General features: G+C 40.9%; 1 protein-coding gene across 1 annotated transcript; it reads left to right on the top strand.

Annotated features, from left to right (window-relative positions):
• Window positions 1-1,257: 1,257 nt before the first annotated feature.
• On the top strand, window positions 1,258-16,870 carry AADAT (aminoadipate aminotransferase). The gene is made up of 14 exons (XM_072334085.1): window positions 1,258-1,673; window positions 2,270-2,338; window positions 3,103-3,271; window positions 4,268-4,400; window positions 4,996-5,070; window positions 6,202-6,411; window positions 6,894-6,959; window positions 8,260-8,342; window positions 9,398-9,494; window positions 10,314-10,375; window positions 11,116-11,180; window positions 13,929-14,035; window positions 14,682-14,783; window positions 15,931-16,870. The coding sequence occupies exons 2-14, from the start codon at window positions 2,272-2,274 to the stop codon at window positions 15,979-15,981; spliced, it is 1,287 nt and encodes a 428-aa protein (XP_072190186.1). The 5' UTR covers window positions 1,258-1,673; window positions 2,270-2,271; the 3' UTR covers window positions 15,982-16,870.
• Window positions 16,871-21,896: the final 5,026 nt, after the last annotated feature.

Raw genomic sequence — 21,896 nt, 5'->3', positions numbered from 1 at the left:
TCCACAAGAGACTGAAAGCTGAAAAGACCAGCTTTCCAGCCAGAGGAGGGGAAGATAAAGTACTCTTGCAGTATTTTCTTGTATTTTGAACTTTCCTTTGGTGCCAAGGTGGCATTTTGCAACAGTTAATAATTATTACGGACACAACCCAGTTCTAATCACCCAGAGGACCGGGCAATTCTGTTCCTTTGGCTGAGGGCTTGTACTGGTGGTGAATATGTGTAAAAAAAATCCTGTACGGAAAGTAAGTTTGGATTTTTGAGCAAGGTTTAACCATTGCAGAATCCTCCCCACCTGAATTGGAAACTAGGAAATCTTCAGTTTGCTTGAAGAGCAGCACGCAGTTGTGGATGTTGGAGCCTCTGCTAATAACTCAAGAGAGATTTCCTGGGATTAAACTGTCAGTTAGGGTATGGACCTCATTTAGACCACTGACATCAGAGTAGGGGTGTGTAGGCTGAGTATCAGCAGCTGCAAGGAACGCAGATGATGAGCTTTCTCCTTGCCAGTGAATGTCAAATCCCTAAACATTTTCACACAGCTAATATGTATTTGCCAGTCAGCAAGTGCTGTGAGCAGCAAAGCACAGACTTGAGCTCAGTTTCTTTCCCTCCTTGAATAATGCACATTTAATGAGGTAGGGTTGCCCGTTTCTATTGCGCATCTTCCCATTTGCATTTCAGTCTCACAATACTATCAATCACTTTTACTGCTTCTAATTTGAAACGAAAACTAGACCTTCTTAAGAGAAAAACTCCTCCAGTATCAATTATCTTACCTCGACTTTCCCTAGATCCTCACAAAATCTATTTCTGTCTGCATTCTTCCATCCACTCCCTCATGTCTGTCGTGTTTGTGCACCCATGTCACAGGTTAAACAGGCGCATCTTTGTGAGCACAACGTTTAGATAGCTTGAAAAGAATGCTATGGGACTAACTCATTAATGTATAGTGTTTGGGTTGTCTCATTAAGCAGCATTTGGGCCCACAGGGCAATGTTTGCTGTTCTGTTATCATTTCCGCTCAGGGGGAGCAGACAAAAGGCCTTGGTTGGGCACCCGATAGACCTTTTTATTTCTGGTAGTCCGGCTTGCCTCTCCCGTGCTCTAATCTCAGGTGTGTCTGTGTATGGAAAACCCTTCTGCTCTGATACAAGTTACAGACTTAAAACAGATAAGACGTCAAGTAGGAGCATTTTGCAGCGTAACACACACCGCTACGACCCTACCTGTCATCGGCACGCCGCAGGCTGGAAACGCGGCGCCATCTGGTGGTCGGCGGGAGCCACTGCGGGCCCACAGCGGCGGGCTCCTTAGGCCGTACGGCAATGGAAGTGCTTCGTCGGCCTTCTGGGGGCTTCGCTCCGTTCCTCCAAACCCAACGTGGGCAGCCGGAAACAGAGCAAAGTTACGCCCCACGCAGCCCCGATCCGCCTGATACTTTCCTGCCTCCTTCGCCCATAACCCGAGTTTAAATAAATAAATACACAAATAAAGGAGGGGGGATCCGCCCCTCGCACGCTCTCGGTACTCCCCTACGCAGCGGCAGTGCCCTGGGCCAGCAGCCCGCCCCCCCGCGGCCTTTCTCCCAGCCGCCGCTGCCCGCAGCAGACCGGCCGCCCAGCGCTCGCCTTGCAACGCGGCCGCCGCCGGTTCCGCGTCGTCCCGCCGCCGGTAGGTGCGCGCGGCCGCCCCGCCAGCCGCCACGAGGTGTGGGTGCCGGCCCGACGGGGCAGGGCTACGAGCGTGGGGTCGGGCCGGGGACATGGCGTTGTTTCCGTAGCAGCAAGCGCCAGCTCGGTGCTGCGCTTGCAAAAAAGGCACGCTTCCAGCTGTTACTCAGAGTCCCAGCCTTGCGCTCCACGCGCTGGGACAGGCGGAGGAAGCCCTGGAGACACTCAGGGCTGGGCTTTACGGGGCTCGGAGCACACGGTCCTGCTGTAGGTTATCTGTCCCTGTCCACTGCAGGGCAGTTGGGCTGGGTGGCCTCTAAGGGCCTCTTCCAACTCAAAGGATTCTATTCTGCAATCCTGTGTTATGTGATTGTAGCAGGGAGGCTGTGGCCCAGCCAGTGTATGTGAAGAAGAAAACTCCTGCATTCCAAAAAGCAAAGATCCAATTCTGACTTGAATACAGATTGACATGATAGAGCCTATCTGTGGATAGCACCGTCTGGAGGTGTTACTCATGGTACATGCACGTACCAGAAGCACTGGGGTTCCCATTCATTTTTCCCCCTTGGTGTTCAACTGATTGCTCTTTCCCCACAGACATGAATTATTCTCGGTTTGTGACAAGTGTGAGTGCAGCAAGAAAAGCATCTCCAATAAGAGTTCTGAGTGAGTATACGCCTGCTCTTGGCTGATCCTCTTAAGAGTATCATTTTGTGTTCTAGACTTTATAGAGGCGCTGTGACTGAAGACTTGAGTAGGCTTGAGAGAAAGCCTGCCAGCTGCCAGGTATTCACAGGGCCAGTTAACGGTGACTTCTTTAATCTAGAGACGTCAAGTGCATATAAAAAGAATAGCCTTGAACCATTTGTGTCAGAAACTCATCCAGACAAAAGAAATAGTGTTGTTGTCACTTAAAATAGTGCCTGAAAGTCTCTGCTACCACTTCTGCAGCAGGGGTTTTGGCACAGCTTGCTATGAATTGACACTCATTGTCCAATCGTCTAATAAGTAATGGAGAACAAACTGAGAATCAGAAGGCACTGAGCCAGACCTGATGCTATCCATCCTCTCACATCTGAGCTGAAAGCATCAAGTCAGCATGAACTCCTTATTGTGAGCAAGTGCACTTGTCAAGTGAGGTCTGGTCTGTGCTCATAGAGGAGCACAGATTGGATGTGAGTGATTGTGAAATTGCATTTGAAGCAAGAGTTGTCAACATTTTCTTCATACCACCTTATTTACACTGTGCCTCTGCCGCTAAAGCCACACTGCCAGAAACATTCCAGCTCCCTTATTTAAAAGCTGTAATCAGATATAACTACCCATAGTAGTAAAGCAGGACAAACTTACCTGGTTCATTATGAGATAAAGTGTGTGAGCAACTGCTGCAATAATCAAATTGTAATCAAGGTATTTTCCTTTTACTGTAGCTGAATTGATGCAAAAGTCTCCTCCGTCTCTCATCTCTCTGGCTGGAGGGGCACCAAACCCTGCCGTTTTTCCATTTAAGAAGGCTACTATTGCCACTGGACATGGAAATGCTGTTGAGATCGGGGAAGACTTAATGAAGAGGGCTCTTCAATACTCTGCCTCAGCAGGGTATCTGTCAAGGCTGTTGCACTAAAAGATGGCGGAATGAAAGAATCCTGAAGTTCTCAATCACTGCCTTAATTGATCTTTACTAAAACAGCTTTAACTTCTTCAAATTCTCCTCAGTGTTTATATTTCAGTTTTAGCAGAAGGTTCTGAGTAGATGAGCATTTCTTTTTAAACAAGACAGAAATTTCCCAGCTGTTTATATCTGATATACTCCCAAGTCTCCCAAGTATGAAGATATTCAATGAATGATGTAGCATTGAAGTGCAGTTTCCAGATCCTGGAGCATTCGTTTTGCCTTTACTTGGTACCCTAAAGAAGTCAACATATACCACTTGTGGTGCTTGAAGTGACATTTTTATAGTATTGGTATAGTATAGTATTAGTACAAAAATTGCATATGTTATATTAGTTTAGCCCTCTTCTTAACTCCCCAGTAGGCAACACCAAGTCAGGCTTATGACAGACTGGCAAAAATATGCATGTACCTACGTAGTCACATAGGGCGTTAATCAGTGCAGTTGCAGCTTCTCCCAATACTTAAGTGCACACAACTTTAGTAAACAGGCATTTGTAGATGTACTACAAGACTTTATCTTAAAACAGTTCTTCTAAAAACTCATTTCTGAATTTCTTGCTAGCTGTAGCTCACTTCCAGGAGCCATGCAAGCTTTGTCAGAGGGCTACATCTGAGTATGGAAAGATTGTTCCTAGGAGCAGAGTCTGTTTAGCCTCCACCCATTTTCCATCCTCAATGAACCACTTCCGCACAGATTTCACAGTCATCATTTGGTGTGTGTGGACTGCAGGTGCTCATCTTTGCTGCTCTTCCAAAAGAAACATTGCTATTTTTTCCATTAATTAATAAAACAGTCCAACTGCGTACTACAGTTGTGAGACAGTTAAAGCCAGACTCGGGACTGTGTACTAGTTTTGAGGAGCAGCCTCTTTTCAGCCTGTGTAAGATGTTAGATGCACCTTACCTCATTCCTCTTTCAGGATTCCAGAACTGGTGTCATGGCTAAAGAATTTTCAGAGGAATCTACACAATCCCCCCACAGTCGACTACAGTCCTGAGCAAGGACAAATGGAAGTGTGTGTCACAACCGGCAGCCAGGAAGGCTTGGGCAAGGTGGGACCAAAAACTCTGTATATTAAAAGTACTTCTTTTAAGATGATGTTTTCTTCCCTCAGTTCAGCTATACTTAGCATTAAGCATGTCTGCAAAGCTTTGTGTAGAGTATTTGTTAAACAAACATCTCAGGCTACCCATACAAGGCAACAGAACTTAAAACATGTTGGGCAGTCTCACGTCAAACATATACAAACGTTCAGATAAACCAAAAAGCCTGTCAGAAAATACTCCAAGGTTATATTTCTTGTTACTCAAGTAATCAGCACATCGGTGCCTCATTTGCTTTTCTGTAACGTGACAAACTGTATTAGTTTTCCTTGAATAATCAACCTGTTCAGTCTGCACCACTGCTTGATTGATGCTTTCTGCAAATGAAACGCTTTCTGTTGTATGGAGAGCTGTTCCCATTTCAAACTGTTATTTCCTAGCTCTGTTTTGTTTCTGAAGCTGGTTGTTCATCTGTCTTCCTCACAGACAGTAGTCACTTAAAATTTTTAGGGAATTACTGATGTGTAACCAAGACTTACAATCTCACTGAAATCGGAACTAGGAAGCATACATAAAATATTTCTAAAATAGTTTTCTTTCACAGGTGTTTGAAATGCTCATTAATCCTGGAGACAGCATCCTTTTGGATGCCCCCACATATTCTGGGACACTAGCAGCTGTAAGTATTTCATCAGTAAAAAGCTGTGAACATTAGATTTGAATGGCATTTTAGTACCTGCTCTACTTGCTTGTATGCCCTGTATTTACAGCCAAAACGCATCTAAAAGTCAAGTTTTTACTGTTAGTCCAGCTGGGTTCATAAAGATTAATTCATAAAAGCTATCCCCAGGACACAGCATCCTTTTCTAAATCCTGTGGTTTGTTCTAGGACTGAGGTCATGTTTGGGATTGGGAAGAAAGCTATCACAACAGTCAGATCAGAACAGATTTTATAAGTGGATATTTCAACAAATCGTGTTCTGCTTAAGCATGTTATAGTCTGATGATACTGTACCCACACCTAGAGAGTTTTCAGATGTGAACTAGTAAGGACTGCACAAAAATAGCAGTTTCCTTCGGAAAAAATAATTGCTGTGTAATTAAACATCAAATAAAAATACATAAGCTATGAGAAGGGTTAGGATAGATTGTGTACCACTTCATTCCAGTTTCCTCCTACACTGACAGGAATTTTGATACTGTTTGGCTAATCAAAAATCTCTTGTTAAGAACATCCTTTTAAAATTATTGCATCAACTTAGATTTTTACTTGAAAATGCTGAGCTACGTGGTACAGATTGAAATCCCATGGAGGGGAGACAGCCTACTGTTTTGTTAGTATTTTTCCCACAGCTCTTGACATACTTCTGTCAGCGTGTCACTGCAGTAGCATTATTTTGTTCTCCCATGTATTGCTGAATATATCTGCTATGAGCAGATTCTTTCCCCTTTGTCAGTAAAGAGTACCTTACAGTTTTGGCACTTCTGTTCAAGTAGAATGTCAGTGATCCACTGGAAGTAGAGCTGCAGTAAACTTTCTGTGTTGAGAGCATGAAGAGAACAATTCAAACTCTCCGCTTGCCTTTCTGCTTGCAAAAATGTGTCATTTCCTGTAGAAGAAAAGCAATAGACATTAGTTACCTTTTTCTCCCCATGTGGCTTAACGGGGCAAATAAAGAGGAATGCAGTAAGTTTGACAAGCTACATAGCAAACCTAGACAAGCTTTGATTTGAATCACGAGGAAGTAAGAGTTTTGGATAGCTATAAAGTCGGAAAGGATTATGACAGTTTTGTTCTTCCTGTCAACAGCTGAGACCTTTGGGCTGTAACATCATTAACATTCCGAGTGACCAACATGGCATTATTCCAAAAGCTCTAAAAGAAATTCTGTCTGCTTGGAGTCCAGAAGATATAAAAAATCATAGCCGCCCTCTCCCCAAATTCCTGTACACAGTTCCAAATGGCTGCAACCCAACTGGGAACTCTCTGACCACAGATCGCAAGGAGGAGATTTATCAGGTATGTATCAGGGGCCTCGTGAATGTTGTAGGTAGAAATGGGTAAACGTCCATCCTGTTTTAGCTAAGTGTACTCTGCATGCAACATTTGGGGCCATTATTGGTCCAGAATAAATTCTTCCCAGAACTTGTTTCTAAACAAAGCCACTTTCACGAGGAATCTTCACTAGCAGGCTGTATATTAGGTAAATTATTTTCTGCCTGGTGTCTTTGTCAGGAGCTTCAAAGTGGGTTTACCACAAGTATCCTTTGAACACAACTTTAGTTACGTACCTGTCCTTGCACTGCAGATAGCATGTTTACAGTTTAGACTGATGTCTGAATTGGGCGTTTGAAACCTCCTTCTGTTACAGCTTTATATATTGTGAAGGAGCAACCTGTGGGGTCTTAGTATGGTCCCGGTAATAGATCCAGAGTACATGAAGAACTGAATTTGCAGTCTTTATGTTTTAATCAGTCTTTGCTTTGAATTCGTTTCTGTAGCTTGCAAGAAAATATGATTTCCTTATAATAGAAGATGATCCTTACTACTTTCTTCAGTTTGAAAAGGTAATTTTCCCTACTATCTAGCACCTTCATTTCTGATACCAAAGAATTAAAGTTTGAGCCACGATCTTCTTGGATACTCTTCATGTCCTTCTTCTAAGTTAGTTACATGCTTAACAGCCTATTGCTACTTTTACTTGTCTTCTTTTGTGGTATTTTATTGCATCGGCCTTTTAATTGTGGTGGTTCAAATTCCTCAAGCCTTACACAGGACAGAATTTTCTTCATTACTAAGAAAACTGCAAAGTTTTTGCCTGCAGAGGAGAAAGAACATACCACCAAAGCAGCACCTGAAAATAGCAGCCTCCTAACGTTCCTTTCAACCCATTCAGTTCTCCATCCAGGTGAAGGTGGTCTATTCCTAATCTACTACATCTCATTTCTACCCCTTTGCCCTTTTGCCATTTATCCCAAAAGACATAGGAAGTAGTACTGTATAGGTAGCTTCCCTCCTTCCCTGCAGATCTTCCCCCTGTGGGTAACAAAGTGTTTAACTGTCTTCCCTAATGGATCTGCAGCAGCACAGTCTACTCAAGCACCCAACTTCAGGAGTAAAAAGCTGATCTGGTAAGGAAGCAAAACATTGCTAGAAGCTAAATTGCAGTGTTCAGTACTCTATTTTGAAATACATTTCTGTGGGAGGAGGCAATAAAAGTGCTTCAGTCATTCAATAGCATTGTTTAGCTTTCCTAGAGAATGAGGGGAGGGCGTATAGAAAGTACTAGAATATTTTATAAGGAAAAAGCATGCTGAACTTGGTAAAATCAAAGTTTGGACATATCTTCTAACTTCCTTTTTTGTTTAGTTTTGTTTTTTTAAGTAGAGCTAAAAGCTACTGTTCCATCTTAAAAATTACAGTATCCTTCTGTATACTCCGTAAAAACCTTGACAGAGAATTAATTTGTTTCCCCTGCTTATTGCATCATACCAAATCTTGTACTGGGCATTTGAGTGCTGATCAGAGTGCTAAGCATCTAAAAGAAACAAGGCTGATTTCTTGATGGCTTTCACAGAATATTATTACATTGAATCATAGAATCACAAGGTTGGAAAGGACTTACAAGATCATCTAGTCCAACCACCTTCCCATTACCGTAGCTACAACAAACCACTAAACCAGATCATCTCAGACAGCTAAACAGCCATTTGTCAGTAAGTCACTGCCTTTGCCATTTGAACGTTCATCTCTAAAATATTTACTATCAAAATATATACTTTAAGAAATAATTACATCTTCATAGCAAATAATTACACCACAATCCTTACTAGAAACTTGAATTTTATTTTTTGTTTTTCTTTGAAGCCATGGGCTCCAAGTTTTCTCTCAATGGATGTGGATGGCAGAGTCATCAGGACTGACTCATTCTCTAAAGTTCTCTCATCTGGGTAAGCCCACTTCAGACTCCTCAGTATTACCTCTTGAGTAAGGCACAAGACTAATATTGTGTACAAAATACAAAAGATGACAATTTTTTCATCTAATACCTGATCATTTCTGGAAGGAATTTTCCTTCAGTGTACTAACTTGTCCTGTCATCTCTTTTAAGTCATTTATAATTCCAAATTCTGATTCTCCTCTGCTTCTGATAGTTACATCATTCTGCCCAAGCAGGTCAGTCTTCTAGGCACCACACTGGCAGAAAGACTGAGATGCTGGCCTGAAGCTCTCTTCCTGGGACTCCCATTAGTCTTTTACCAGTTTTCCTGTCTTTTACCATTTCTGCAGACTCTTCCAATATATAAAAGAAATAATGGCATAATTCTCTATAATCAATCAGAGTTACAGTGATATCTTCTAGCTTTACAGTTCTTTCAGGTTATGTCCTCCTGAAAAATTAAGCTGGATGGTCTCACACAAAACAATTTATTTGTGTTTAAATTTGTTTTTATTGTTCTAATAGATATAAGAAAGTGATGTGAGTTCTGCACTGACAGCTAGTGGATTGCAACCCCATCCCCAAAAAAGAGAAGAGATAGCATGATGCTAGGTGTGATGGCACTTCCAGAAGTGATGCTACAAAAAGGCATGATGAAATTTTGTCTTTGCCAAGGACACATTTCAGCTTACTGATTGGCTTTAATTTGAAGAAAACCAGTCTGAGCAAAGACAGGTCATAGCAATGAAACATGAATAAGAACCTATTTTATCAGCCTGAATTGCATTTATCCTGAAGTGCTAAAAGAGCAAAAGAAGCAGCCTGTTTGCCAGTTCATGTATTTTCCATGGAGCTGAGCATTCGTGGCTCTTGATTATATAAATAATTCACTTCATAAGTTGTGTAAACCTGGGGTTTAGGACAGTATTAAAGATATAAATACATGTAGGAGCTTTAGTACGTTAATGAAATGATTATAGGTTTTCCGGTTACAAGTTAACCCATAACTCACATGAAGGATTTCTACCTGGCATTTCTTGTTGTAATTTTTCCATTTTCTTCTAGGTTGAGAGTAGGTTTTCTGACAGGTCCCAAGCCTCTTATCGACAGAGTTATTCTACACATCCAGGTTTCTACAATGCACACCAGCACTTTCACACAGGCAAGTACTAAACTACCAACCAAATTGTATTGAAAATTAGATCCCAAGTCAGAGGAAACTAAGAACAAGCATCTTTTGTAATGGTGCTACATTTTTCCAGTTTTAGCTACAAGAACAGATATTGATTCACCAAAAGGAAGAGACCACCAAAGAAACTGCAGACAGAACTAGAAAGCTTAGTGCATGGAAAGCACTGCTGTTTCAGCAAATATAATATAACGTTATCCATCAGATTTCAAGAATCAAGATTTAAGATGTTTTATCTCTTGCCAATGGGATCACTTGAAAAACCTCAATATAAAGCATACAGTGGAAGCTCTTCTTCCCCTCCCCCTCCTTGTTTTTCTTTATGCTTAGTATCTAAAATAACACTGGTAGCTCACAGACCTCACAAAGGTGCCATCATCAGCTCCTTTATAATTAGTAACAAGGAAAGGAGACATCAAGCATGTCTACATACAACTTCCAATCCCATTTGTTTATCATAGAGGCAGTATTTAAGCACAGTGGCTGATGCAAGTGGAAGGAACTTCTGTAAAACAGTATACCTCGACTTCCTTTTTCTCCCAGATTACCATATTCAGTTCTCCATCCATTCCTTCCTCCAGTTCCAACTTCCAAATGTTGCCACTGACCTTGAATATAGCAGTAACATGAATTGCAACAGTCTGTTGCTACTGCCACCTCCATCTATAAAGGGCTCCAAGAGACCCTGTGTGCAGTTTGTTGCCCAGGTGAAATTCTGAATAATACACAGGTCAGTAAATCTTTTGAGATTGTGGAGCAGCCTTGTATTGACAGTATATTTTATTTCTTTAGATGATAATATCACAGCTTCTTCAGCAGTGGGGAGAAAAGGGTTTCTTGGAGCACACAGACAGGTAAGGTCATGTCATATTTTGAATTCCCTTATCTGTCATGCTTCTTCTTGCCACCTACACAGAGCAGGTATCCACATGAGTATTCATGTGGCATTTCAAATGTTACAATCAGATACCATTTGAACCCTAAGCTTCCTACAGTAATGGGTAGCATGTTATTTGAAGTTTTAGTTAAAGTATGAGGGCAATAGGCTCAAAGGGTTAAAACAAGGGAAGCTATCAGGTAGTCATGACAAGTTTATCATATGATCTGTTTTTATCTCATGAAATATTGTTTCTATGTGTACCTATTACAGAAACTTAACCCAAATGCATAAATACCACATGTGTATTTTTGCAGGCATACAAATAGTTAATCTTCTGTATGCATACTTAGTGTGATGAGTACTGCAAACAGGGCTTGTATCCACCAACATAATAGAATGGATATCATTTATAAAGTGTTTAATACTGCGCTTTCTCAGACATGTAAGGATTAAGAAGCAGCTACAAAAGCACTTCATCTGTCCCATTGATCCGTGCTTTGTTGCAGACACTGGGAAACATTCAAGACTTTTCTAATGCAAATACAAAGTTTCATATACACAGTATATTGTATTGTGCTGATTTAGGATGTGTTCATATTTCTGTTAAGTGTGCATTTTGCTTGATAAGTAGAAAAGCTTTGTTTCTGCTTTTGGAAACAAATGGACTCTGAAGCACTATGAGATCATGGCTTTGAATTGATAATGTACTTTCAGAGTTGTGGAGTTCTACAGGACCCAGCGGGATGCAATGCTCTTTGCTGCTGACAAATGGTTAAAAGGTCAGTCAGTGCAACACAGCTAACAACACAGACTTTTTTTCTAGCTATTATCATCTTTGTGTTCAAGAAAAATTGCTAAAGGTCACCTCTGGACCAAAGTGATAGGTGATTGCTATGAGCGAATCAATGACATGAAATATTAAGCTTAGGATGAGTTATCTAAGACTGCAGTTGTCCTGCATTTTCCGATGGGGGACAAGTTAATGATGATGACAAAAAGGCTCACCACGTAATCACCATGTGAACCGACTTTACAGAGGGCATGTATTTCACTCCACAACATTCTTTTTACATTTTAAATCTCTGTCTTTAAAATCTCCATCTGAAAGTACCAGATTCAGTTGCATAAATTTAAAAGAAGACATAAATATGGCAGTAGTAATGGTCATTTTGTCTGAACTTAATTTCAGACATCCACTGTTATGATTAATCACAGAGCACTGAACAAAACTGCTCAGCAGCAATGGGATTACAGTTAGTGACTGAAACTGCTCCTTTAAGTCAGTCTGCAGTGGAATCAGCAATAATTATTTAGGAACTGCCCACCTTCTTGAGATGCTTCCCTGGGACTCAAGTACCGTATGGTCATCAGGGTACTTGTGATTTCCAGATTTTAGATACAAATTTTGTCTTCTTTTTCTACATAGCTCTGAATGACTACGGATTATTGACCTTTTTTGTCTCAGTTCCCCATATACCAATACAACATGATATCTCTGGGTTACCTTAAGCTGCATAGTGAGAATATACTCATGTATAGAAGACTATAAAGTCTTCCTACTAGAAGAGAGTAGTCTGTTCTAGTAATGGGAGCTGTATTAGCATGGAAAACAGCATCCTAAAATGCTATTTTTGTAGGATCATAGAATGGCTTGGGTTGGAAGAAAACTTAAATGTCATCCATTTATACTCCCCTAAAGTAGGCAGGGCCACCAACCTCCATATATATAATACTAGAACAGGCTGCCCATGGCCCCATTTAGCCTGGTCTTGAAGACCTCCCAGGACAGGGTGCCCACAGCCTCCCTGGGCAGGCTGTGCCAGTGCTTCGCCACTCCCTGAGTAAAACATTTATGCCAAATGTGTAATCTAAGTGTCCCCTCTTTTAGTTTAAAACTGTTCCTCCCTGCCCTATCATTACCTGCTCACATTAAAATTCAGGCTTCCTCTCGTTAATAAGCTCTCTTTTAAGTACTTGAAGGCCACAATGAGGTCCCCACAAAGCCTTCTCTTCTCCCGGCTGAACAAGCCCAGCTGACTCAACCTGTCCCTGGAGGAGAGGTGCTCAAGCCCTCTTTAGAGATGTATTAGTTAAACATACTGGTGTAAAAAGGATGTTAAATAGTTTTTTCAAAAACATGTCCAATACCAGATAATTACTTCTAGGTAAACAACAGGCACACAGTACGTCTGCAAATTCTCTCTAATCCATCATCCTCTTCATAACTCCTAGATTCCCCTTTTCTTTGGGCAAATATTTATAACAAATTAAAAAATATATATATCTGCTTTATTACACTTAAATCATATTGATAGTGAGCTACTGGGAGAAGATGCATCATAAGAATGATTTTTGATTGTTTGGAAAAGTTGTTAACTTAATCTCAAAGTAGTCAAGACATTTAATTTGTTAACACTTGGGTTTTCTATAATTCAAAGTCATCACTTTCACCGAAAGTACTGCAAATATCAGCATGCATGCAGTATGCCCTCACAGAGTGGATTAGTACCTAAATCCATATTCCCTTTGAGTTCACAGAATCATAGAATAGCGTGGGTTGGAAAGGAACTCAAGGATATTCAGGTTCTGACCCCCCCTGCCACAGGCAGGGTTACCAGCCACTACATCAAGTACTAGATCAGATCAGTTTCCCCTTGTTCTGTCACTATCTACCCATTTAAAAAGTTGATTTCCCTCATGTTTATGAACTCCCTTTACATACTGGAAAACCACAGTAAGGTCTCCCCACAGTCTTCTCTTTTCCAGGCTGAAGAAACCTAGTTCCTTCAGCCTGCCTTCACAGGAGAGGTGTTCCAGCCTTCAGATCATCTTAGTGACCCTCTTCTGCATGCTCTTGGAAAGCTCAACATCTTTCCTGTGCTGGGGGCCCTGGACCCCTGGAGCCTCATGAGGGCAGAGTAAAGGAGGACAATCACCTCCTTGTCCCTGCTGGCCACCTCTCTTCTGATGGCACCCAGAATACCACTGGCCTTCCAGGTCAGTGCAAGCATACACTGCTGGCCCACATTAAATTGTTCATCAGCCAGGACCCCTAGGACCTTCTCAGCAAGGCTATTCTCAAGGAGTTCGTCTGCCAGTCTGTATCTGGGATTACCTTGACCCAAGTGCAATACCTTGCACTTTGCTTTGTTGAACCTCATAAGGTTCACAAGAGCCCATCTTTTGGCTTTATCAGGGTCCCTCTGGATGTCATCTCTTCCTTCTGCTGTAACCAACCACACCACTCAGCTTGGTGTCAAACTTGCCGAGGTTGCGCTCAGTCCCATCGTCTTTGTCACTGGCAAAGATGTTCTGGAGTACCGGTCCCAAGATGGAGCCCTGAGGGACATTGCGTGTTACTAGAAGTTCATTCAAGCTTGAATAAGCTTGAATGCAATAAATTTTGAAAGCAATAATTTTTTTTTGAAAGCAATAAATTTACATCACTTACTCTGTGTATCTATGTATGTATAATACTCTGTATGATGTATCAAATTACAAGAAGATTCCCTATTCTTTTTCTCTAGGCTTGGCAGAATGGCATTCTCCTGCTGCTGGCATGTTCTTATGGATCAAAATTAAGGGAGTTTCTGATACACAGCAGCTGATCATGGAAAAAGCTTTGCAAAAAGAAGTATGACCTGTGGCTTATGATATTAAATGAGGAAATGACAAAATAAATTCATTGTATCTATTTGCACATAGGCACAGACCTGTAAAAGCAGGGAACTTGGGTCCACAGTCATCACTGAGTCTGAGGAATTGTTCTGTAATGTAGTGTGTCATTAATATTTTCTTATATGTATTCAAATGTTGATATTTGATCAGCTTAAATTTACATCACATATATATGGTTCATATTGTATATATTATATACAATATATTCGTTGTATATCTAATAGTATATTTTTAGTGCTGTATGTGTAATAGAGTGGGCAGCCATCAATACAGACTCTTTTTGGTATGAAAAATGAAGTGTGATTTTATTTTTAAAATTTAAAAGAGACAATGCAGTGCACTGAGCAAACTGTGACCACTGTGCTGGTATTCTAAACACTGACAGTAAACCAGACCTGGTTATGAACCAGCCTAAGAGCACTTTGGTTTTGTTACAAGAAGTCTGATACCAGTTTGCTTATTTTTGACTTCTCGTTTAGGAAAGACAAAATGTATCTGCTCACATTCTGATATCAGTAGTGAGCCCTCTCAAATTTAATATAATGTGGTGTTTTCAGCCTGTACAAGTGCTTATAACTGAGTGGTTCACCGCATTTTTGTAGGTGTTACTAGTTCCTGGAGGAGTGTTCAACATCGATAGTTCAGAGCCCAGTCCTTATGTCAGAGCTTCTTTCTCTCTGCCTTCTCCAGCCCAGATGGATCTGGTGAGACTGGGGTTTTTGGGTGTTTTTTAACATTGTTATCTCATGTAATTATGTGATGTAATGATATTGTTACTTCTTTGTGTGTTATTTTTTATTTGTTAGTGTATTTGTTGGACTACTTAGGCACTAAAGTGGTACTTTTGAAGCAGCTGTTTCTTGGGCAAGATACTCTTATCCAAATTTCCTGAAATGTGCCAAATTTTAGGACTCCTTAATTGTTTTCCATGTAGCTCATACATAAAGATCCTTACACTTAATCATCCCAGTTATTATGCAGAAGAGTTTCACTGAGGCCAAAGTTTTGCTAGTTGTCTTAACATAAACAAACAGCGTGTATTTTTATTTCCCTTATTTTCCATTCCTGAAACTGAATTACCTTTTTTGTGTGTTTTGCCAACTCTGTGTAAGGAAGAATATCGATTTTCTTTCCTATGATTCACTTACATGTTGCATTTCATTTCTCAAGAAGTAATCTCTGTTTTATAAACAGTTCAGATGTTATTTGGCTGTATCTGTAAAATCAGTGGGGAGAAGGTCTAGGAGATGATAACCTTTTGTGCAGATTTGGTGATCCTCTGATGCAGGTGCTCGGAAGTTCAGTATCTGTAGCTTTACTTTCATTCAGCTACTTGGGTATATAACAGATGTGCTTCTATTGTCCTTCTGTGTTTCTTCTTTCCTCTTTGTGAAAGAGGAAGTAATTCCTAACCATACTGTGGACAGTCAGATTGTACCTTGCCGCCACTGTACTTCTGTATGCTCCTCTTCTTTGTTTTCTTTCAGCTTTGGCATCTCTAGGGCTCTATAACAGGTTAAAAGAGATACTCTTCTAGGGACCACTAGTTCTATTAAAGCAACTGGTTAGCTTTGTTTCAATTCTGAATAATCACTGAGCATCAATAAGTGTATTTTTCTGTTTCAGAAAAAAACTGCCTTCCATTTTTTTATCAGATGAGTAGAAATTTTTTCTCGTCACAACATGTTTTAAAGCCTGTGTATGTCGCTAAAAAAAAAAAAGGGAAAACACAATATCAGCAGAATTTTGTAGTATAAAACAATGAGTTCATGAGTGAGCGTTAGGGTGGTCTTAGTAGATGTTTAAGTAATGCACATATGTGAATTTAAACCATCTTTTATATCATTGCAGGCTTTCCAGAGACTGGCTGACCTTATAAAAGAAGCTGCATGGAAAAAATGAATAGAGCTCATGCAGCTATCAAAATCATCTCAAGAAAATACAAATTAACACTGGGATTTTGTCAGAACACTTTAAATCAAGTGGAGTACCATGGATGTTTCCATTGTTTCAACTAAAAAACAAACAAAAAAAGAGCGAAAAATAATTTGCTGAATTTTTTTCTTTGTCAGTACATTGCATTGCTAAATATATTCTAATCCAAAAATGTTTGATATGCTTAAAAACAAAATGTTCTGCTTCCTGTCAAATCCGTAGTATTGTTAGAGCTTGATTTTGGCTTTTGCTTTCTGTTTGGGTTTGGAAGCAGGGAAATCAGTCATTTAGGAAGTTACACCTGAGATAAACTTAGGCATTCTTAATTCTAATCGATGCATTCTGCCAAGACCTTTTGTTGGAATTGCTTTTTTATTTTGCTTTCTTACTTGTCCTACAGTACATTGACTGGTTTTGAGAAGATCGGTTTTGGTTTTACTAAAGTTTTGTCAGATTAAAATGAGGTTGGGATTTTATAAATTGGAAACTGACATAGCAAAATCAGCCTACGATTACGAACCTTGGCTAAGGTTCTTTGCAATTAGCAGTGGTCTTGCAACTAATTTTTCTGGCTGGTGGGAAATACTGGTGATGGGTGGACGGCTGGACTGGATGATCTCAGAGGTCTTTTCCAGCCTTGGTGATGCTATGATTCTGTTTGCTTGTTTCCACTTTGGTCTGCGTTAGAAAATGGCTGGTAAGCAAAGGCATGTGGGTGTGCCAGTAACAGCTGCAGATGTCTTTTTTATTAGAGAAGAGCTTAAGTAACTAAACTGAGCACACACTGGAATGAACAATACCTTGACATAGATGTACAAAGCAAGCAAAATACAAAAATAAAGATGTTTTGATCTTTGGTCCCTCTATTATTGTCATCCCAAATGTTAGATTCTTGGCACCATGTACAAAACTTTCAGAAAGTTTTAACTGCACGGATTATCCTAGGCTTCTCAATGCATTACCCTGCAACCCAACCCACATCCCTAGGTTTCTCTTCAATCCTCACTGCAGGCAGGCAAGCTGGTGCCATGGGTGAAGCCAGCCATACCACAGAGTTGGACTGGGCTTGGGCACAGCTGGGCTCTTGGGGTGGGTGGTACAGCCCTGGAGGAGATTGTAGTTGTTTTTCATTCTGGTGGATGAAAAAATTGTCATGAGCCAGCAATGTGCTCTTGCAGCTCAGAATGCAAATGGTATCCTGGGCTCCATCAGAAGACGGGTGGCCAGCAGGGACAGGGAGGTGATTGTTCCTCTATATTCTGCCCCTGTGAGGCCCCATCTGGAGTACTGTGTCCAGGCCTGGGGCCACCAGATGTGAAGGACGTGGAACTCTTGGAGCAGGTCCCGAGGAGGACCACAAAGATGATCAGAGGTCTGGAGCATGTACCCTACAAAGACAGACTGAAGGAGCTGGGCTTGTTCAGCCTGGAGAAGGCTACATGGTGACCTCATTGCAGCCTTTCAGTACCCAAGGGGAGCCTATAAAAAGGAAAGGAGTTAACTCTTTGCAAGAGCAGATAACAGCAGAACAAGGGGAAATGCTGTTAAGTTGAGGGAGGGAATATTTAGCTTGGATGTCAGGGTGAAGTTCGTTACAGAGAGAGTGGTGAGATGCTGGAACAGGCTGCTCAAAGATGTTGTGGATGCCCCATTCCTGGAGGTATACAAGTCCTGGTTAGATGGGGTCCTGGGCAGCGTGGTCTAGTATTAAATGTGGAAGGTGGTGGCCTGACCTGTGGGGGCGGGGGGGGAAGGTTGGAGCCTCGTGATCCTTGAGGTCCCTTCCAACCCGGGCCATTCTGTGATTCTGTGTAGTCCTGAAGCTGTGCCCAGGGCACAAACACAGTCTTAGAAGCTGCAAGCATTTGGAAATGAAGCTGTCCATTCTACACTTTTTGATGCTGCTAATGAGAGGCCCAACTAGGAGTGTCCTCTCTGCAGAGCTTCTTAACAGCAAATGTTCAGCTTTCAGTTCAATTTTGTAGCTGCATATAGAACTTTTGAGATTGCTGGCTTTTCTATCATCAATAAAGCAATTTTATTTTATTTTTTACCTTAGGTTCAGTTTAGAAAAACATTTTATACAGCAGAATGAGCAGGTCTGCTTAATGAAAATAACATCACTGCTATATTTCACAGTGGAATACATTGAAATGTCATTTAAGACTGATTTGAGTTGTCAGGAAAATTGTGATGTCATTGACCACTGTAGGTTTTGTCTCAGGGGAGAACAGAATGATTGCAGTGCCTGAGCTGTAATCATTCTGAGTGAGGAGCACTCTGCACATACAAAGAAAAATCCATTCTCATTACTGTAGCATTGTAACTAGGAACACCAGTACCTCGCTTTTCTCATAACAACAGTGGAAGCTTTTATGTTACACTGCAAAGCTCATTCGTCACTACGAGAGGAAGGATAAGAATCTTGCTAATTCTTTCTGAGAATGAGTAGCCCAGAAATCTGTTTACAAATGTGACTGCTGATACAAGATTCCCTGCTAGCTCTACAGAGTTTAGAAAAACCCTCCAAAATCTTGCTTTCCTTTTACTTTCAACTTAAGTCTGATCTGGATTGATACATACATGATACAACCTGGAAAAAGTTAACTTGTAGGTACTTCAGTTTCTTGATTTGCACAGAACTTTGAACTGTATCTTGCTATGTTTGGCTAATAAAGAACTTTGAGAGGTTTAGAAGAGGATTTTCCTGCACTTTGCTCCAAAAAAAATCAGGCATTAACAGATGTGGAATATCATTGGTCTGGACTGGGATTTTGGTCCCTGCATATTGAATGCTGTGATTTCCAACATCCAGCTTGAGCCACCAGCCTTAAAGCCCTTGAATGGTGAATACCCACGGGAAAATAAAAATTAGACAAGTTTCCATTTCATCCATACTAACTCTGCTTACTTGTATGAAGTTAAACAGGAGCAGATTTACAGAGCTGCCAAAACAGAACAACATGTGGAATTAATACAGTGCCAGTAAAGGAAAATGTTAAAGCAACAAGGCTTTTCTTTGTAAGTTTTACAGCATTAAAAGCATGGTCTGTAACACCTATATTAAAAGAGCATGGATATGTAGAGCCTCAGGGCTCACAATAAAAGAAAAAGTGGTCCGGAAAGCCCCGTGGAGGGGCTGAGCTTCATTACAGAGGTCTAAGAACATTACTCTTTCTGTGCTGTCACTCAGTAAAGGCAAAGAAATGAATAGCCATCACTCCTCAGTCTATTGACAAAATGTTATGTTCCATGGACATGATGATTTTTTCTGTATTTAGTTTTTATGTGTCATGGTGGATGACAAAGAAAATAAAGGCAGAGCTACATCACACACTGCAAGGCACATATGACAACATGCAAGAAGACAATAATTTAACCCACAAAGATGCACAACTTAAGTGACTCATCAAGTTTCCAAAACATGACAAAATTTACCTAGCAGATTCTAATAAAGAAACAGCACAGCCTAATATAAACTACTGTATTATTATATAAATTACTGTATATTTTGTCTTGAAGTGTTTTTTCATTAGGTTGTGATAAAGCTTTATTAACAGGTCTCAGAGACACACACACACAGTGACACACTCTCACACAGGCAAGTATTACTGCATCAATCACAATAATTTAAAAACAAACAGAGTTTTTCTCTCGATCCATGCATGACATCAGAGCAAAAGCTTGCTTGTTTTCAGGTAAGCAAGCAAACTATCCTATGCCTGGCTTTACAGTCCCCTCTGGATGTAGGCAGGCCCAGAAAAATCATTTCATTTCCAGGACACCTTACAAAAATTTGTACATTTACCACATAGCTTAATTATTTTTATTCCATGATTTAGGCCACTGAGACACAAAAACAGTGGCTTGTCCAAAGTTTCTCATGAAGCTGGTGGTGGAAACCTAGACCTTTTACCTGTCAGGTTCTCTGATTCGATCATAAGACCTTCCTCACTTTGTTACTAGTGGTACATTAAAGACCAAAGTCTACTATAACCAGCAGTTAGAGCACATGTAATAGACTACAGAATTTGGCCTTGCCTTTTAATGTAGTTGTAGATCATACTATGAGAAAGATCTATTCCCCAAAGGCTGCATTGCTCCACTGCTGGATGTGAGCAGGCTGGACTCTTGCAGATTTCAGATATTCTGCTGTTCAGGCAGTGGTTATTCCATCTGCATTCAATAATTAACCCATCAGCTGCCACTGGTCAGCCACCAACTTTGCTGTTTTTTTAAAGCTTGCATGAAAAAAAACATCAAAGCTTCCTCTGAGATAGCACTTAGGATTGATTTCAAATGAAATTATAGCTGAACACAGCAGGCGGGGTACTAAAGAATGACATCTCTGTGACTGACTCATGTCTTTGCTGTGCTTTGAAATCAAGAGCCCTGATTTGTTTATGCTTCCACTTGGGTTTGCTTCCAACCTGAGATTCTCCTGGGCCCAGTAAGAATGCTTGACATAAGGCAGATAGCTGAAAGGTCAGTGAGCACAGGGCACATCTGCAGCAACTGTGCTGCTGCTGTATTTGCCAGAACCCAGCAAATGCAAGTGAGAAAATAATATTTGAGTAAGCGTTCACCTGAGGTTCTAGCTCAGCCTTGTGAGAAACTTGTTAACTTGCAAGTATACATTCGTATGGAACATATCCACATCCCTCTAAGCAGCGTCTGACTTTTCTACTCTTTGTTCTACAGATTCGTGGTGAGCACAACCCTAGATTTCTCTAGACTGATGACTCTGTCCAGTCCCACATCTACAAGCACCATGACTGATACTGGCTGCCACTGACAGACAGCACAGCCTGGCAACTCCTGTGTAACCAACTTGTTAGCAACACTCTATGCAAAATTTGTTTACTCTCATTAGGACACTTAACCTTAATTTGGGAAGAAATACACAGCCATGTGTACCAGTCTTTCCAATCTGCCTATCTTGTAGTACACTATCTTTTATTAAGGCAGAAGCAGTGCCAAGAGAACTTAGTACAAATTAAAATGCCCAAAGCTTGATGGGAACCAGAGAATCTCATTGAATTTACAGCAAAATTAACTTATTTTTTCTTGTAGCAGAGCTACAATGATGCTTTAAAGACAAGACAGTGTCTGCTGTGCACGTGTGTGCTGTCTCATATTACTTTGGATTCTATGCTTCCATTTGTATTATAGTATCAGAGAACATTATTGACTGACTTCAAGGTTACTGCAAAGGTTTCATGAGGTGTTACGATTTCAATGTGTTACGATTTGATAATAAATAGCTTTTTTCTTTTGTTTTCTGCTTACATCACAGCAAATAACTAACAGGACTGAATTATAAGTTAGAGCAGCTGGTAAGAGCTGCAAGTGTAATCAGTTCACAGCAGCCATGAGCCACAAAACCAAGTGAGGGAACGAGGTGATGCAGCAACCTGCTTGCCATCGAAATGGAGAGTCTGCATATGTATGCTCACACCCACACAAACAAACTGTGTAAAAAAGGTCTAAATTAGCACAACCCTTGCTGGCTTTGTAAATTCATGGGTTGCCCTTGCTGTACCACCTCATCACCATGACAGAAGTTAGCCCAGTAGAAAAGCACATCTTCATCTGGAGCACAAGGTCACCCTTGCACTGAGCCCTGGGGCCACCTCCTCTGGAACAGGCAGATGCTACAGGCTACATCTGGATGACCCCCTGGACAGTTTTCACAGCTTTCTTAATGAGAGAATTAGGGAGATTTCAGCTAGGAGCCAATCCTGAAAGTGACACCCTACCGTTCATCTAGCACCAAAAGTAAAAAATATAAAAAATAAAAGGACAAACAGAAGCAATAAACAGAGAGCTGAAATTGCCCAGGACATCATAGACTTCAGCTATCACCCACAGCTTTACCTGAC

Source organism: Excalfactoria chinensis, chromosome 4, assembly GCF_039878825.1.
Source record: "Excalfactoria chinensis isolate bCotChi1 chromosome 4, bCotChi1.hap2, whole genome shotgun sequence".
Classification (NCBI taxonomy): Eukaryota; Metazoa; Chordata; class Aves; order Galliformes; family Phasianidae; genus Excalfactoria; species Excalfactoria chinensis.
The sequence above is the reverse complement of the archived record's forward strand: the minus strand, read 5'-3'. Positions and strand labels throughout refer to the sequence as shown.

Excerpts from the sequence above, each read along its gene's own strand:
- AADAT (XM_072334085.1), top strand. The coding sequence starts at position 2,272 with ATGAATTATTCTCGGTTTGTGACAAGTGTGAGTGCAGCAAGAAAAGCA. Across the intron at positions 2,339-3,102 it reads ATCTCCAATAAGAGTTCTGA|CTGAATTGATGCAAAAGTCT; the intron begins GTGAGTATACGC and ends CTTTTACTGTAG. Across the intron at positions 10,376-11,115 it reads TTCTTGGAGCACACAGACAG|AGTTGTGGAGTTCTACAGGA; the intron begins GTAAGGTCATGT and ends ATGTACTTTCAG.